At 37.5% G+C, this 15,996-nt stretch overlaps 1 protein-coding gene across 1 annotated transcript; it reads right to left on the bottom strand.

The window, feature by feature from the left end:
* Positions 1-255: 255 nt before the first annotated feature.
* LOC121962963 (carboxy-terminal domain RNA polymerase II polypeptide A small phosphatase 1-like) lies at positions 256-14,986 on the bottom strand. Its single transcript, XM_042513311.1, has 7 exons — positions 14,125-14,986; positions 4,849-4,997; positions 4,544-4,645; positions 2,896-2,952; positions 2,199-2,291; positions 1,799-1,984; positions 256-1,204 (listed from the first exon to the last, which is right to left on the bottom strand). The coding sequence occupies exons 1-7, from the start codon at positions 14,195-14,197 to the stop codon at positions 1,076-1,078; spliced, it is 789 nt and encodes a 262-aa protein (XP_042369245.1). The 5' UTR covers positions 14,198-14,986; the 3' UTR covers positions 256-1,075.
* Between the last annotated feature and the right edge of the window lie 1,010 nt (positions 14,987-15,996).

Genomic DNA, 15,996 nt, shown 5'->3' with positions numbered 1-15,996 from the left:
CGTTGCATTTTGGCTGTCCAAATAATCTTTAAACCACCTCTGAAAATCTGCCTCTGATAAACATAGCAGCTGCTCTTTCACTGTCGTGCAGATGGTTTGATGTTCGTGTTAGTGTCTTGCTTGTTTATTTGGGCTCTTTTTTTGTTATATACTAATTTTCATTTTTAAAGTATTTTTGTTGTACATATTCTATTGCAAAATGGCATTTTTTGCACCAATTTTGATACTAAAAGTAAATACCAAGAAATTAAAAAGATCCCCTTTATTATGCAATGCTATTTTGTTTTGTTTTTTTTAAAGTTTTTAGTACAAAAAATGTGCTAAAAATCAATTTCTACACTGCAGTGAAAGGGAGGACTGTACTATAGAGACTATACTTGTAAAGTGCTGTCCAATCATTTTCTATTTAGTGAATTTAACTCTTTTTGATCATCCATAACACTGTGACGATTATTCAAAAATACCTGATCGCATCTCTCTAAAACCTCTAAAATGGAATCTGAGGATCACGTGCTTTTGACAAATAGTGTGACAAAATTAGGGTGTTTAAAAGACATCTACAGTACGTTTACACCATCTGCTCTTTCAATGACGAGACTGATCAAGTTTATTTGCACGTTTCCGGAAATTCCTTTCCGCTCAATTCCTGCTTACCAATTCCTGCATCTGCTGCAGAATATATGAGAAGTCCAGTACCCAGTCTGTGTCCAGAGGATGCATGGCTACAGACTTCTGCTTTAACTCTACTGCAAGGTCAGTGACACCGCAGAAATGTCCTTAAACATCCATTCGTTCATGCATTCACTCACATCCGCTGGTTCATGGAGGCTGATAGGGATAAAGTTACATATTTCCGGGATATTTCTGTTTGACCAGGAGGTGGCAGTGAAGACGCCTTTAAAGTCATAGAAGACTCCCAAAGGTGATCTTGGTTTGATCCTGGGAGGATGAAGGCTCGGTCAGCCGTGACGCAATCTGGTTGGCAATGAAGCTGGAGCTGGAGCCTCGCTGGTGTGGGTGTTTTCCTTTCTGTACGCCGTTTTTGTTCAGGGCTGAGATGAGGAGTCGAACACTGTTAGCTTGCGGTCCCTTGGTGCTTGAGGACTGTGTAGATGTTATCCACTTTGCTCAGCCTCTCGAAGAATGGGATAAGGTCCAGCAGCTCGGTGTCGGACATGTCGTCAAACCACGAGGCCACAGGCACCTGGATGACAGCGCAGATAATCAGCAACCACACCACTAGGCGGGTTTCCATTAACCCTAAAATTGCGCAAATTGAAATTGCGAATATAAAATATGCCTTGTGAAAACATGTCAATTTGGAAAAAAATCCTATTTATGGCAAAAAAGTTTTTATAGGTCACATGATGCTATGGCTATGTGCTTGTTGGTAGGAAGTGACTCCCTCATGATGCAGCAGGAGCTACAAGAGGTGTTATTGCATCACATATCTCAAGTTTTGAATCCACAGTTCCTCTGTAAAATCGTAGCCTACATTGCCTTGAATTGGAAATAATGACAGCTAGTGCGGTGGCTGCAATCGAAATAAATTTGCTGATGTTTAGAACATCCACCGCCATGTTTTTTGGAATGTTATCACAAGAGGAGAAGTCCCATGACATTTTTAAATGGAGACGCAGTCATCTTGCAATTGTTTTTTAATGAACATTTTGAAAAAATTGCTTAAGTTTCTGTAATGGAAACCCACCTCCTGACATGTTTATCCTTCACTGTTATCTTTGTTCAAGATACTGGCTTGACATCACTGTCATGACTCAGGTACGTGTGTTCTACTCACTGCGTTGTCGGGGTGGAAAATGTAGGAGGCAGGGGAGTTGTCCACGATGATGACCTTGTTTAGGTCACGCCCCAGGCGACTCAGGTCCTTGACGTAATTACCTCGGTGGAAGACACATGACTCTCGAAACAGACGGGAGCGGAAAGCACCCCACTTGTCAAGGAGGTCAGAGACGGGGTCTGCATACTGTAATGATACCACAAAAAAATGAAACAGATGGATTAGAGGAGGTCCTTAACACTTTGAAATCTGGATTAACAGCACTTTTCTTGTGATTTGTTCAGACACCTTTACAAGTATTTAAACCTTCAAAATCTGAGAAAATTGGTTTGCATTATTCAGGTTATTCTGATTTAATTTATACTGAGCAGCAGCTGGCTGCAGTGCAGTGGTTTCCCACCTTGGCTAAACTGGCAGTGAACAGGACGCACTCAAACAGCTCTCCCATTCTCTTCAGGAACTCATCGACATGCGGCCGCTTCAGGACATACACCTGGAAAAAACAGGAATTTTAAAACCAGCTTTCTAGACAGCTAGCATTTCTAAATAAAACATGTTTCTACAAACCCTCACTGCCTCAGGAACTATAATGCTATCTTTTGGTGCAAGTGGTGACTTGACAATTTGAAGATTTACTGTACCATTTGTGCTAGTACATTACAATCTCAGGCATTCAAGACATGCATAGGAAACTAAATATAAAGATACTCATATAGATTACAGACAGAGAAGCATTTGGCTCCAAAAGTAAAATCCTTGAAGTTCCTCCATTTTTTCTTCTTTTTGTGGTTTTGGTGGCTGAGGGTAGCGTTCCTGAACCAAGTCATCCGGAATAGGCTGTGCTTGTCTGAACAAACCTATCCTGGATTACTTGAATCAGGCCCAGACCCAGGGTATGTCATCCAAGAAGCCACCGTCAAATCCCTTAAACGCCGACAGCACGTACTACACTCAGTAATTTAAAACTTCAGAGCCCTGCTATCACACAACCACAAGCACAGTGAGGCATGGTCACGTCAGAGGGCCGCAGATGACAAAAAGTTACAATATGAACATTTGTGCTGAGTTTTTGAGTGGAAGCGTCATGCCGACTTTACCTGGTGTACTGTTCCATCTATTTCCACAGGAATGATGAAATCTGCATTGTTCACAGGCTGTTGTGATGAGAAAAAAAAGGATATTTCGGCATAAACAAAGCAGTAGATTGAAGTTTTTCCACTGCAGGCATGGCTCAACGACAACATCAAGTCACAAGGGAGTCTGTTTACTACCAGGAAAGTCGACGCTGCAGGCTTGTTTTACAACACACAGAATTGGTCTCTTACCATATTAAATATGAATGTGGTATTACTGCAAGAGAAATGCAGGTAGAAACAAACAGTCTGCAGTGTGTGTATATGGAGGAGCGACTGTATTTATTTGGGTTTGAGAAGCAGCTCAATTGGTTTTGGCATTTGCCAGCGATGACAGAAATGTCACCGTCAGAGCCAACAACAACCCCATGTGGAACCGCAGAACCGTACGGTGTTTTTATTACTATTTAACATAACGCCATCATGATGTAACGTGAGCACAGGGGAAAACTATGTACTTTGCAGCATTTTTGTGCATATTTTAGAGTTCCTGCATGATCTGGGGAATTGAAGGAGACCTTTCATGCTTTTTCTTATTTTCTGTCATAAATATGATGTTACAATGTTGGATGCCCATATTAAACTTGGCCAAAGTTTCAAATAATGAGGTAGATTTATGTAAAAGTAATCGCTGTGAGCAAGACTTCAGACCATTCTGGCTACTCAGTTTTCAACCTTTTTACTGTTTTTGACACAAAATGACATCAGCATGCCACTGCAAGTGATTATATTACATACACTACTACATATAGCTGCATGATTATTTTGGGGAGACGCGTTATCTTGGTTGTTGATGTTGTTACTATCCCCCTGATTTCAGATCATATTCCCAGTTGTGTTTTTTTGTAACTTTTCATGTTGGAAAGTGCCGCTATTCTCTGTAACAGTCATATAGTGCTGCAGGGATGACGTTTTTTTGCAGGCCAGAAGTTGGCATTGCCCTGGTACCCTTGATGTTTCCACTGAATACAAGATTATTGCAGAAAATAAGCTCTCTGGCAAACTGCAGTTTATGATACTTGCATGTTTGTTCAGCAAGGTAATCTTCACAAATGAACACACTCTTATGCTTTTTGAACTGTTAATGAAATTGCCAGAAGTAAAAAGCTGAAGTTAAGCTATGAACGAACTCCACTGCAGTCACATGTAAACCTGTTTTCAGCATGATGGCACCCTGAAGTCTTATTTTGATAAGTAAGGAAAAAATAACCACTTGTTGGCAATCGCCTTTTTTAAAATCTTCAAACTGTCGTAGACACGTGGAAATCGCTATAAGTAACCTACTGTCTTTGAGACAAGGGAATCAGAGGTGCAAAACTTCTTTCTGGGTTTTACGACTCATGCTTGTAACGTTCTGTTCCTATGAAGACCCAGAAAACCCCGATCTGTCAGAGCAAACTGGGGTTTTTTGGGAGACAGAGAGTGAATACATGTGCTCTAGCACAGTCAAAAGAGTTTTTAGAACATAAAGGCATGTAAACATGTAAGTTGAAATCCAAAATACAAGTATGAACCAAAAAAATGAGCATAACAGGTCCCCTTTAAAAAAAACAAAAAACACACAATTGCAATGCTGGTGCACATAGCTGTCTGTAAAAATATTTTTCTTCACCTTGAAAGAGCTGTGAACTAACGTCTCATCCAGATCTATAACCACACAGATCTTTCCAGAGTCTTTCGACTTCACTGGAGGCAGCAGTGGCTTCACCTGGATCTAAAACAACATAAAACAAAATGAGATTTGAACCTGGGCACTGCAAAATGCAGCGATAAGAAAATACATAAGCAACAACAGATAAAGGCAGAGAAGAAATCAGACCTCAAATGCAGTTGAAATCTGCTTTAACGCAGATTTTATCTTTCCACTGCTGTCAAAACAGGACAAAAATGCAACCAGCGAGACGAAGGTAAACACACCTTGGAGACGGTGCCGTTCTCCTCGACCAGCAGAGGGGCGTTGTTGTTGACCGGTGGGGGTTCGGGCTGGTCTCGACACAGGCAGCAGAAGAGGCTGGAGAAGAGGCCTCCGCTCCTCGGTTTCTTTGTGGATGCAGAGGGAGAAGAACCTGCAAAAGGAAGAAGAGGTCCTCAATCTGTAATGTCTTTATGAATACCTCACATATTTGACAAACAAGCTACATTCTTTCACACCTGTGATTCTAGGCAGTCACTACAAGGATCACTACGAGGATGCATTTTCAAATTCATTGATTAATTGACTAATTGTTGTCTGACAACAGCATCCTGTGGTTGAGGCCTATTCAACAGGACTATTTGCTGAATATTTTGTGCTTTTTTCATTGTTAACTGAATATTTAACTGTGTAATAATAAAACTTGGAACTGTTGGTCAGACAAAATATAAGATTTGAGGATGTCACTTTGGATTTTGGAAAAGTTTAATGAGCTTTTTTTCCCAAAATTTGTAGTGTTTTATAGACGAAACAAGTAATCAATTATTTAAAAAAGAATAAGCAGATAATCCAAGGTTTATGCCCTACTATATTTCAATTAAATAACAGTTTGTTTCATTTGTTTTCAAAGACCAGTAACCCCGCACCTCAGCAACACCTTAGGACCAAAACTTAAACATTTTTAAAAGAGAAAAATGAAGCTGTAATATCTGTATTTTAAGCTTAATTCTCACACAATGCCATTTAACTGATGACCCCATCTTGTCACAGAATGTCCGAAAACAGTAAAAAAAAAGAACATTCAGCAGCTTTCCTCATACTTTTGTCATGTGCACAAACCCTCCTGGAGACACACGTTTCTGCCAAGGGTTCTTGCGTAACTCTCTGATGTCAGCAGCAAACAGCCTGGACGCCCACCAATGAACTTTCAGCACTTTAACAGCATTATAAAGACATCATGAGCACGTCACGAGAACAGGGCAGATATGAGAATTCATAAACACTGATGTCAGATTTTAGCACAATTCATTCAGCACTATATGTCCTTGGCTTTTATGTTTGTTTTTATCCTCTCTTCCTATTTGTTAAGCAAGGTATGCCTTTTTAAAATAAGTCTTATTTGCACACAACGTAGCCATTAAAACAGGAATAATGATGCACATTGCACTGTAATGAAAAATAGTCTATCTTTTAATACCAATTTACAACCAAATAAAGTTAAACATTAACAGCAAACAATAAAATACTAAAAAAAGAAAAATACGAGTACACTGACAACTCTTCAGCTAAACCACTCAAAAAAATGTTTACTTTTGGTTCATTATAATCCGTGTAAATCAAGCAACAACATGCTCTACTCAAGCTTTTATGCCAAAGTGGGTGGTGATTATTTCCTTTCTTCACAGCACAGTTTGAAAAAGATAACCACTCACACCTTAAAAAGCAGCTTAAACACAACTAACTCAAGCAATACTGCAGCTACAGTATACGTATATATGGAGGTGGTGATGAACGAGTAATGCCTGCCATACACTGGAAGACTTTGAAATGACTTTTATAAAAGCAAACCTTGACACCCTCTCACAGCTAAAGACAATGTGAGTTATTTTGTCACACACTGCAAGCTTTTGCAAAGACTGTAGATCCTGCAGGATCAGTCTTTGCAAGATCTACAAATAGACTCCTTTGGTCATCATTTCACATCCTGCTTCTGGTGGAAAATATTATGCCAAACTCCCTTTCAGAAATATGACACATTAATAATTCCTCACGTGTCCGAAAAAACACACAACTCTAGAAACACATGATAAAAGGCGTCATATGACGACAGTATTCTTGTCAGTTTGGCATCAATATAATCCATAAGGATAAACTGTATTTGTGTACAAACTTAACATTTTGTATTTGTCCCTTCAACTCACTACCAGCCTCTGTTGCTTTTCTGCACACTTTAATTTGGAGGAGACCGAGGGAATGAGACATTTCTCACTAAAATAAGTGCAGGTTGGTGGATCAGATACACACCGAACTAAACAGAGTCTTGTTTACTCCACTAGTTCTTCCTCCTTTTTTCACATTTCAAGGGATCCCAGACTTGTTCATGTTCTTGCACCTCCCCGGAGACCCTCCATGTTTACCGTCTACCTGGTCTGCTGCTTCCTGTTTGGTGTTGGAGAGAGCGCAGCTATTGGTTGTTGATGTTCAGGTCATTGAACTCCAGTATTTGCATGAGCCAAGATAAAAAAAATGTGACGGTATCAAACATGTTTTTCTTTAACCCTTTGAAACCTGGATCGTCATTAGTTTTCTTGTGCCTTCCCAAGCATTTAAACCTTTGAAATATTGAGAACATTTCTGTGATTTCATTTAAAGACATGGGAAAAAAGGTAATAAGCAACTTTGCATGAAACTGAAAAAAAAAATGTGTAAAAGGTGACAAGAAAATAACCTAAAATTAGCTAAAGACAGAGAGAGGGAATCAGTCGAAAAATGTTCAGATAACTAAGGAAAAATTCCTAAAAACTATATATAAATTTTTTTTTAAATTTATATTTTTATTTTAGCACTTTTCAGGTCCTTTCCTGTTTTACTTTTATTTTTATTTTTGTTTGGCTAACTTCAGGTTATTTTCTTTTACCTTTTCTTACCTTCATCATTTCTTGCTTTTTTGGTCATTTTTTAAAAATTGCTCATTGCCTGCTTTCAATGTTTTAATGTTTTTAACTGGAATATCAAGAAGCCAAGAAAATCGCCTTACACCAAAAAATTCATGATCACCGGAGTGCATCACAGCTCGATTAAAACTCGGGATTTTTTAAATCTAACAGTGACAATTACTGTGTAGCAGAGGAATCCCTTAAAAAAGTAGTTTGATGTTAAGCCCGTCATAAGACAGATTTTTCAGCCTGTGGCCGCTTTTTTTAAACAACATAAAAATGTCTCCAGCTGATTCCTGCCAAACAGATGATTAACCAGACAAACTTGGCAGGCGGTGAATGAGGTTTCAGTCTCACACCCTTATCTCTGTCAATCACTGCGGTATGACAGAGGAGGAACTGTGCACCTGCACGGTTCAACGGGTATAAAGCTCATTCCTGACAGTGTTTTGTTTTGCAGATTTAACCATGTAACTTCTGTTTACATGTGCTTTTTATTCATGTACTGTAAAAACATATCAGACTGCGAATTTTAAAAGAAAAAAAAGTTCAACGGGTATAACACAAAAAAGGAGGTTTTTTAGGAATGCAAGTGAGGTAACAGGCAAAGATGAATAATCCAAAAATGAGCTCTTCAGTCTAATTTGGGATTTTTTTCTTTTCAATTTTATCTGTCACTGAGTTATTTTTGTCATTCATTCATGACTTCATCTTAATGACGCTGTCTCAAAAGGTCAGCAGGCAGACTGGCTGACCGAGATAAGTGACCAAGGAATTTTAAGGCGGTATTGAGCATTTCAGGCTTTATTATATAACTTTAAAACAGTTTTTTTGATCCATTCTCAGATTATTCCTGCTCTCACTAATGTCCGTCAAGCAACAACCCCAATCACTTCATTTCCTCGTCTCATAAAGCTCAGATTAACACCCCTCCATACTTTTCTGTCTCACATTAGACTTTGTTTCGCTCTTTTTCTGCACCATACTCCCTTTCTCTGTGTGTCCGGACGTGACTGTGTTACCAACACACAAACCTCTGTTGTGCATCTCTCTCGCCTCTTTCATTCCCTCTCTGCCATTCCCTCCTACTCCATTTGTGGATTCAAGCCCCGTCTGACCCTCCGCTGGCCTCTGCCGCGCTCAGGCCAAAACAGGAAGAGGAAACAGACGGGTATCAGTGGAGGAAGCTACATGCCATCATGTTTTAGTGTAGCAGGAGTACGCTTATGATACTAACATCCATGTAGTTCCTCATATGGAGTCGGTTTCACGGCAAATCAGGTTTATAATAGGCAGGCTCTCAATTCATTCTTTTTTCTTTTTTACGTGTTATCTTCCATTTTTGTGCAATTTTCAATTCAAACAGACATTTTATTGCTGATTTTCTGTCACTAATTGTTATAGAGAAGTGCAGTCTCGAATAAGAAAAGGTAATCTTGGTTTTTCCTCCCTCGTGTCCTCACTTCCTCCCTTGTGTCCAGTGTTCAGTCCCGTGTCCTTATTTGCTCCCTCCAGTCTCCGTTAGCTGCATGTTTTTTATCGCTTGCCTTTCAGCCAGAAAAGATGACTAAGATGGGTGCTGACCAGGAAACACAGGGCATGCAGTAATTCATAAAAAGGGGCATTATGAAAATGATAAAAAAAGGAGCTCATTTACAGAGGGAAAGGGACATACTGCAGGCAGTTGGCAAAGACAATAACCTTTGACTGTTCCCTAAACCTGCATTCATTTCATGCTAAAATTAGGTTTTAAATGCAGATTACATGCACAGTAAAGCATGCATTAAAAAAATCCACAAAAATATCCACATTTTGCTAACAAATAGGTTGGAGGAGTGATTTGTCTCCATGTTTTAGGACTGCAATTATTGTTTGTATTTTTAAAAAAAAATTAAATTACTAATTATTTGACGATATATGAGGCAGAAAATCCTCACATTTTAGAAACAGTAAACAAACAATATCTTGAATCTTTTCTTGGAAAAAAAAAATTGTAATGATAATTAAACTGCCAAAAAATTTCAATCAATTTAATCAGTTAAGTTTTTGCATTTTCAAATCTAAGAATTTCCAGAGGGTTATCTTTTTCAGAAGCATTTTGGAAAACATTCACATAAGGTTTGACCATTTTTTAAATTGACAGTTCACCCCCAAACTCAAAACTACATATTTTTTCTGTAGTGTTATTTATAAGTCTAGATTGTTTTGGTGTGAGCTGCATCTGCTGTAGAGATGTCGGCCTTCTCTCCAATATAATGGAACTAGATGGCACTCTGCTTTTAGTGCTTAAAGCTAAAAAAAAACAAAAAACTTTCACAGACTCTGCAGAAATTTCTCTTTCCAGAAATAATGAAGGACGCGTGCTACTTCTAGCTCACCTAGAACCACTGAGTTGGCTAACGTTACAGCTTAGTCAAAGAGGACGCCATTAATGTTTACATCTTCTGCTGTCATGAGCACGCGGGTCTCGTTCATCACGTCCTTCTGTGATACGGTTGGCAGGTGTAGTGCGGTACAAAGAAAATAGTTCCTCTATCAAACTGCTCACTTCAAGGTCTGTGGATGATCTTGAGTAACTGGGTCATGGTTTCTGGAAAGTGACATTGCTGTTGAGTTTTTCAAATGTGTTTTTATTTTTTGATTATTTGCGCATTACAAGCAGAGTGCCATGCAGTGTCTCTACGGCCAATATCTCCAACACTCTGTAACTCACACAAAAACATGTAGACTGATAAACAGCAATACAGGTAAGAGGAAACATGTATTTATCAAACTTTCTATGATCGTTTTCAAATTTTCTCTTCTTTTGCCATTTGTTGTGATGTTTCTAATACTTACACCCAGGCCACAATGAAATGTATAACTCAAAACTACAACATGCTTTACAGTGAAAGCAATGTGCCCTTCTTCAGTATTACTGTAAGTTTAAGGGTGTCAAATCTCTTCAAACTGCTGATTTTAATTCTCTTCTCCTAAAGACAAACATTTTAAAAAAGATCATAATGTTCAAGTGCTGCAAAGAAAACATTTACACAGCCTATAAATTGTAATGCAATGAATAAAAGTGTCATATATACACTGTTATTTCAGAAGTAGTATCTAATTATGCAGTATTTTAAGTTGTGGTTTTTAACAGCCCTCCATCACATCTGGCTTCTAACGAAGATGAAACAATCGTCTGATGTATAAAGACGATGTAAAGTCTCTGAAGTCTGCTCAGGGCAAAAACATTTCTAAAGCTCCCTTTCGTTTTTACTGATATTAACTGATATTACTGATATTATAATGTAGGGAAAAGCATGCATGGGCTTGAGCTGAACTCAAATTTGTCAAATTATCAAATACCAAAAGATTCAATGCAGGTCTACCTGGACCAAAAGCTACTTCCTACCTCAACATGTTATCTCCTGTCACATATCTTACCAAAAATGAATAATTCAGATGCTGCTTTATCACTACATGACTGAGGTGTGGAATATTCAAACTCCACGTGCTCTATGGCACAACGCTTTGCTTTATCACAACTTTTTATCAGCCCAGGATCTATTTTGAAGCCTCCCTGTAACCGACACTCCCACTCTTAAAAAAGTATCTGTTGCTGCTATGATCTCTAAAATTAAAAAAAAAAATGCTGACTAAGCTGCCAGTTGGGACTGAAGCCAAAATTGCATATACTTTTTGAGATTATTGTATATGCTTTGTTGTTGTGCTTTTCTTCTGCACAAATATATATCTATTTATATGTTGTTGTTTTTTAAATTGTTTTTATTTCATATTATTTTTCCATGTCATTCTTGTGTCATTTTATTTTGCTTAATCTCTTTTATCATTGAATTCTTAAAGAAAAAAATAGGTTTGTGCAGCCCTACTTCCAATCTTTTTAAATATGCAATAATCAGTGACAAGAATTCAACTACCATGTTTTTTAAAGGTTTTAAGTCTTTGAATCAGAAAACTGACTTTCATGTGATAGTAAAACGCCAATAAAACAGACCAATGAAAGTTATTAGATTGGTTAGTGAAGTCACAGTTATCAACCTTTCAAGTTAAAAGACTTTCAAGTTTTACAGAAACACTTTATCAAAGTAGGAAAAGTGTTTAGATAAGGAGCAGTTTCATAGATGTGACAGTCGTATCTGATGTCTAATGAGATCCGCCTGTTTGACTGACAATCTGATGTACGAGCGAGTGCCAGCATGGTCTGAGGCCGACTTCTGGAGCTACAGCACTATAATTAGTGGTAAATGATGAACTGAGCTGACAGCAAACAGAATAGTGCCGACTTGTTATAGATGAGTGGGAAATGACAAAGCAAAAGCTGGATTTGTCTACTGACTGTTAAGAGTTTATTTTGCATTTTATCTATCAATTACTTATCATTCTAATGACACATGAATAATATAAAAACAAATGTACAGATCGCAAAAAAAAAGCAGGACTCCAGCAGTTTATCAGCCTATAAACAGTAGCTGTCTCCTAACAGTAGCAATCACTAGCCCAGGGTTTTTCCCACCTTTTCTGACCTTTGACCCCATTTTTAGTATAGCTGTGGGAAAAAAAGTCATACAATACAATACAATTTATTATGGTTATATACTATTGATATATTTTGTGTGACAAAATTGTATTGAGACTCCACGTGGCTATTTTTGAAGTCTAGTGAGGAACTTCATCTTTAAAACTGAACTTTATCTCACTGAATAAAACAGATAATACTTTCTTTTGGTGACAAATGCACACACTCTAAATATTGACAAGGATGTGTCCCCTGCATCCATCCCAAAATTCACACACCTATGATTTTTACAGTGCTTACTTATAGCAAAGTCGTACAGTGTCAGCATGTCAGGGAACACCTTGCTCAGTGCTGAAAGTGAGAAACCTTTACTACATTACAGATGGTCGAGCATGATAAGACAGACTTACTTGAGTTTGATTTATTTATAATACTATCAAAAGCTCAACACCAGAGCTGGCAGTTTTATTTCATGCTTTGACACCCATTAAGACAACATCTTAATGATTTCATAAAATTGAAAGTAAAAGAAGAGAGTGTCTTTGTGTGCAGAACTACCAAAACAAAACTCTAAAGATCCACGAAACACAATCTGAAACTGCACAGAAACTGAAACTAAAAGCTCTCTTTTGATTTTATGAACCTTACAAGCTCCTGTTATCATAATGTCTCTTAACGTGGGACAATGTAAACATGTTGTTTGAGACAGCGGCTCTGTTACACAGTGAGCAAGCGTGTTCTCAAAGTGTGGAGACAAGGTTATGTAAGAGATAAGGCTACTACACATGTACATGAAGGCTGCTGCTTGACATCTATCTGCTTTATTTTTGTGCAAAAATAAGTCCTAACTCCAGACTCAATTTAAGTCTCATTACATATAATTTGTCATTATGCACGTGACACTACACGCTGGCCTTTAGCAGGCAGCAGCAGTTTCTTGTGGATGATGACTGAAAGGTCATCTGATTATTCAGTAACCTGCGTTTACACTCTGTGGCATCTCATTGGTTTGTGTACAGTGGCGGTGCCACAATTGTCTGCCAGTGACCACAGAACTGATAAAGTTAGAGTTACATCGAGGAAATCATTATTTCACAGGTGTGACGTTAAGAGGGAAACACAAGAGCATTGTAAGCCAAAAAAAAAAAAGCACAGCCAGCCCTGACAGCGAGATAAAGGAGATATAAGAGTATAAACACCAACACCAGTCTAACAAATCATGCCCTTTTAAAAAAAAACAATCTTGTTCTTATGAGGCCATACAGTATTGTATATAGTAGCATAAAACATTTCTTTTTTAAATTTCTATTTCTATTTTATACACTTGACGTACTCAGCATATCACACGACTTTCACTTTTATTTTTACATACTTGTGTAAAATTGAAACATAATACACATTGTTCAAATGACAGTTTTTTAAACATATCTTAATAACTCTATGCTTTACATCAAAGTGCCTGTAATGAATCACAATTTCACCCTGGCGATAAATTAAGTATTTCTGATTCTGATATATGGAAATCAAACACATTCTTGGTATGAAAAGCAATTGATGTTCATTAATTATTCATTAACCATCAAACTGAAGCCAATATTGTAATTTTTTAATATGCTTTGTTAAATCTGTTATGCTTTTCATCTTCACTAATGTATGTTTTATTTATTATCATTGATTTTATTTCGTATTATTTTTCCACGTCGTTCTTATGTCATTTAATCTGGCTTAATTTCTTATATTATTAATTTTTTTTTTTTTTTTTTTAGTAAAACAAAAGGTTGTGTGGAGACTGTTTTACATTTATATGCTTTAGTTAAAATAATAATATTTTAATCAAGCATTGCTACGTCACTTCCTTCACTTTCATCACAGGCCAAAGGGCCGCAGCCATAATCTATGCATAAGTGACAAACAGTGACAGCTTTAGTGCTGTAGCTTGTTTTCAGTCCACTTTCCTCAGAAAGCTATTGATAGTAGTTTTGAAGTTGTTGCAATAATGCAGATTACTGTGCGGTTTCTGAGTTAGGGATCATGAACTCTGACTCACTGAGCTGCAAAACTTTTTTTTTGACATGAACACCAGCGGGACAAAACATAAAGCCACTTACCCCTCTCTCCTGCGGCTTTGTTTCCCTCTTCATCCCGGCTGACTTGGGTGATTATTGAGGACGGATTGTCCATCACATCCAGGTCTGGTCCAGAGTGCTGACCTCACACTTTAAAGTTAGAGATTGTTCGCTGACTCGGTGCATTAAACCAAGTTAACATGAAGGAAAACGAAGCGTCCCGGGGAACATCGCAACAAGTAGTCGCCTAAACCAAGTCCATTACACTTCTTACACTGTTGTCCGCTCAGATACCTGCTAAAGTTTGACGTCTGAAACTTACAACACATTTGTCAAGGAGATGGCAACTTTGATTCAATATGGTGCTCAACTCCGCTCGCAATTTCAAGATACAAACATGGAGGTTTCAAGGCTTCCCATTTCACTTAAAGTGGCGCAGCGAGGGAATGGCCGCGCACACCACTACCTCCCCTCGTGCCTGCAAGTTTGACGACGATCCCTTAAAGTAGCCCGAAACAAAGTTACTCAAAACTTAGCTAGTTAGCTAAGCTAATACGCTAGCCACTCCGAACTTACTGCATGCAAATAAACTGCATAAAAACATACTTTACACACGTTACAATGGATAGTTTAGTTTTCGCTTCCGGGAAAGTGCTTGACTATGCAATCATAACGTTTAAATGCAAAACAATCGACACGTAATAAACAAACAAGCTAACTTTAAGGCAGCAAAACAAACTTATCTTCAGCTAGCGGCTATTTTAGCGACACAACCGTTGACATGACACTGTTTTCACCGTGTTTGCAACTTATTGCCGAAAAAAATTGTCTATACTTCTGTCTCTACCTGCTTTAGTTGTTGTGAAATGACTAATATAGGTGAAAACTTGCCCAACAGCAAAACTTTTTGCAAAAGTAGTAGCGAAGAAACGCCCAGTTTGGGCCCCCTTGAAACCGCCTGAAGCCAGGGAGCGTCGCACAAGTGTCGTCTCTGTCTGTAGTGTACATTTTTCCCGTCTTTCAAAAAACAGAATATTATATTATATTATATTATATTATATTATATTATATTATATTATATTATGAAACATGACAAAGACAAAATATTTGCAAAAAACATTACAAAGTTAAAGAGTATGCCAGTCAAAATAAACTTAAAAAGCAGTGTCTACACATGCAGTTTTATATTATATTACATTTTATATAGTTAAGTATATATTGTGCTTTGGGCTAATCAATGCTATTTTTTAGATAAATACATTTTTAAAAAAAGATTAAAAGATTAAGGTATGTTTGTAAATGAAAGGTTTTGTGTAAACACCTTGCCTTTGTCAATTTTTTTTATCTCACCCCAAAAATGTATTATATAACATTATATTATATTGTTTATTTTATTAATTATATAAATTAAAAAAATGTTTAAAAAAGCCTGAGCACACTACTACATATCAGCTGGTTGGTTGTACAGTGCTGTCTTGTATAAATGCATTTTTTGGAAGCAACTGAAAACAAGTCAAGTTAATTTTCCCAATTGTATCAATAGTTTATTACATACTATCTCATAAAAACATCTTCAACTTTTTCCACATATAAACACCGCAAATTAGTACATTTACAAATCTTCAACCGTCCAAAGTCATACAAAAAGGAACACTGTGATAGAGCAATACACAAGACGTTCTATTATTACAAGGACTGCTGTATATGCTGTGTGTGTGTGTGTGTGCGTGTGCATGTAGAAATGTCTGCATGGGTGTAAGAATCTATATGCATCTGTGTAAAGTTGAAATATTGCAGTCAAATTTTTGCTTTGTTCAAATAATTCATCAATTGTGAATTAGTACCAATGGAGACACATTTACAAGATTTTGGATGTTAATCCGATTTAGGCACTGACTGGGAGATCATGATTGA

This window comes from Plectropomus leopardus, chromosome 24 (assembly GCF_008729295.1).
Source record: "Plectropomus leopardus isolate mb chromosome 24, YSFRI_Pleo_2.0, whole genome shotgun sequence".
In the NCBI taxonomy this organism is placed as follows: domain Eukaryota; kingdom Metazoa; phylum Chordata; class Actinopteri; order Perciformes; family Serranidae; genus Plectropomus; species Plectropomus leopardus.
Note: the sequence above shows the minus strand (reverse complement) of the source record. Positions and strands in the feature narration are given on the sequence as shown.

Bases quoted from the DNA above. Each gene is read 5' to 3' on its own strand.
- LOC121962963 (XM_042513311.1), bottom strand. From the start codon at position 14,197: ATGGACAATCCGTCCTCAATAATCACCCAAGTCAGCCGGGATGAAGAG. The intron at 2,953-4,543 runs GTGAAGAAAAAT...TCATCACAACAG, and splicing joins TAGTTCACAGCTCTTTCAAG to CCTGTGAACAATGCAGATTT. The intron at 1,985-2,198 runs GTGGGAAACCAC...GTATCATTACAG, and splicing joins TCACTGCCAGTTTAGCCAAG to TATGCAGACCCCGTCTCTGA.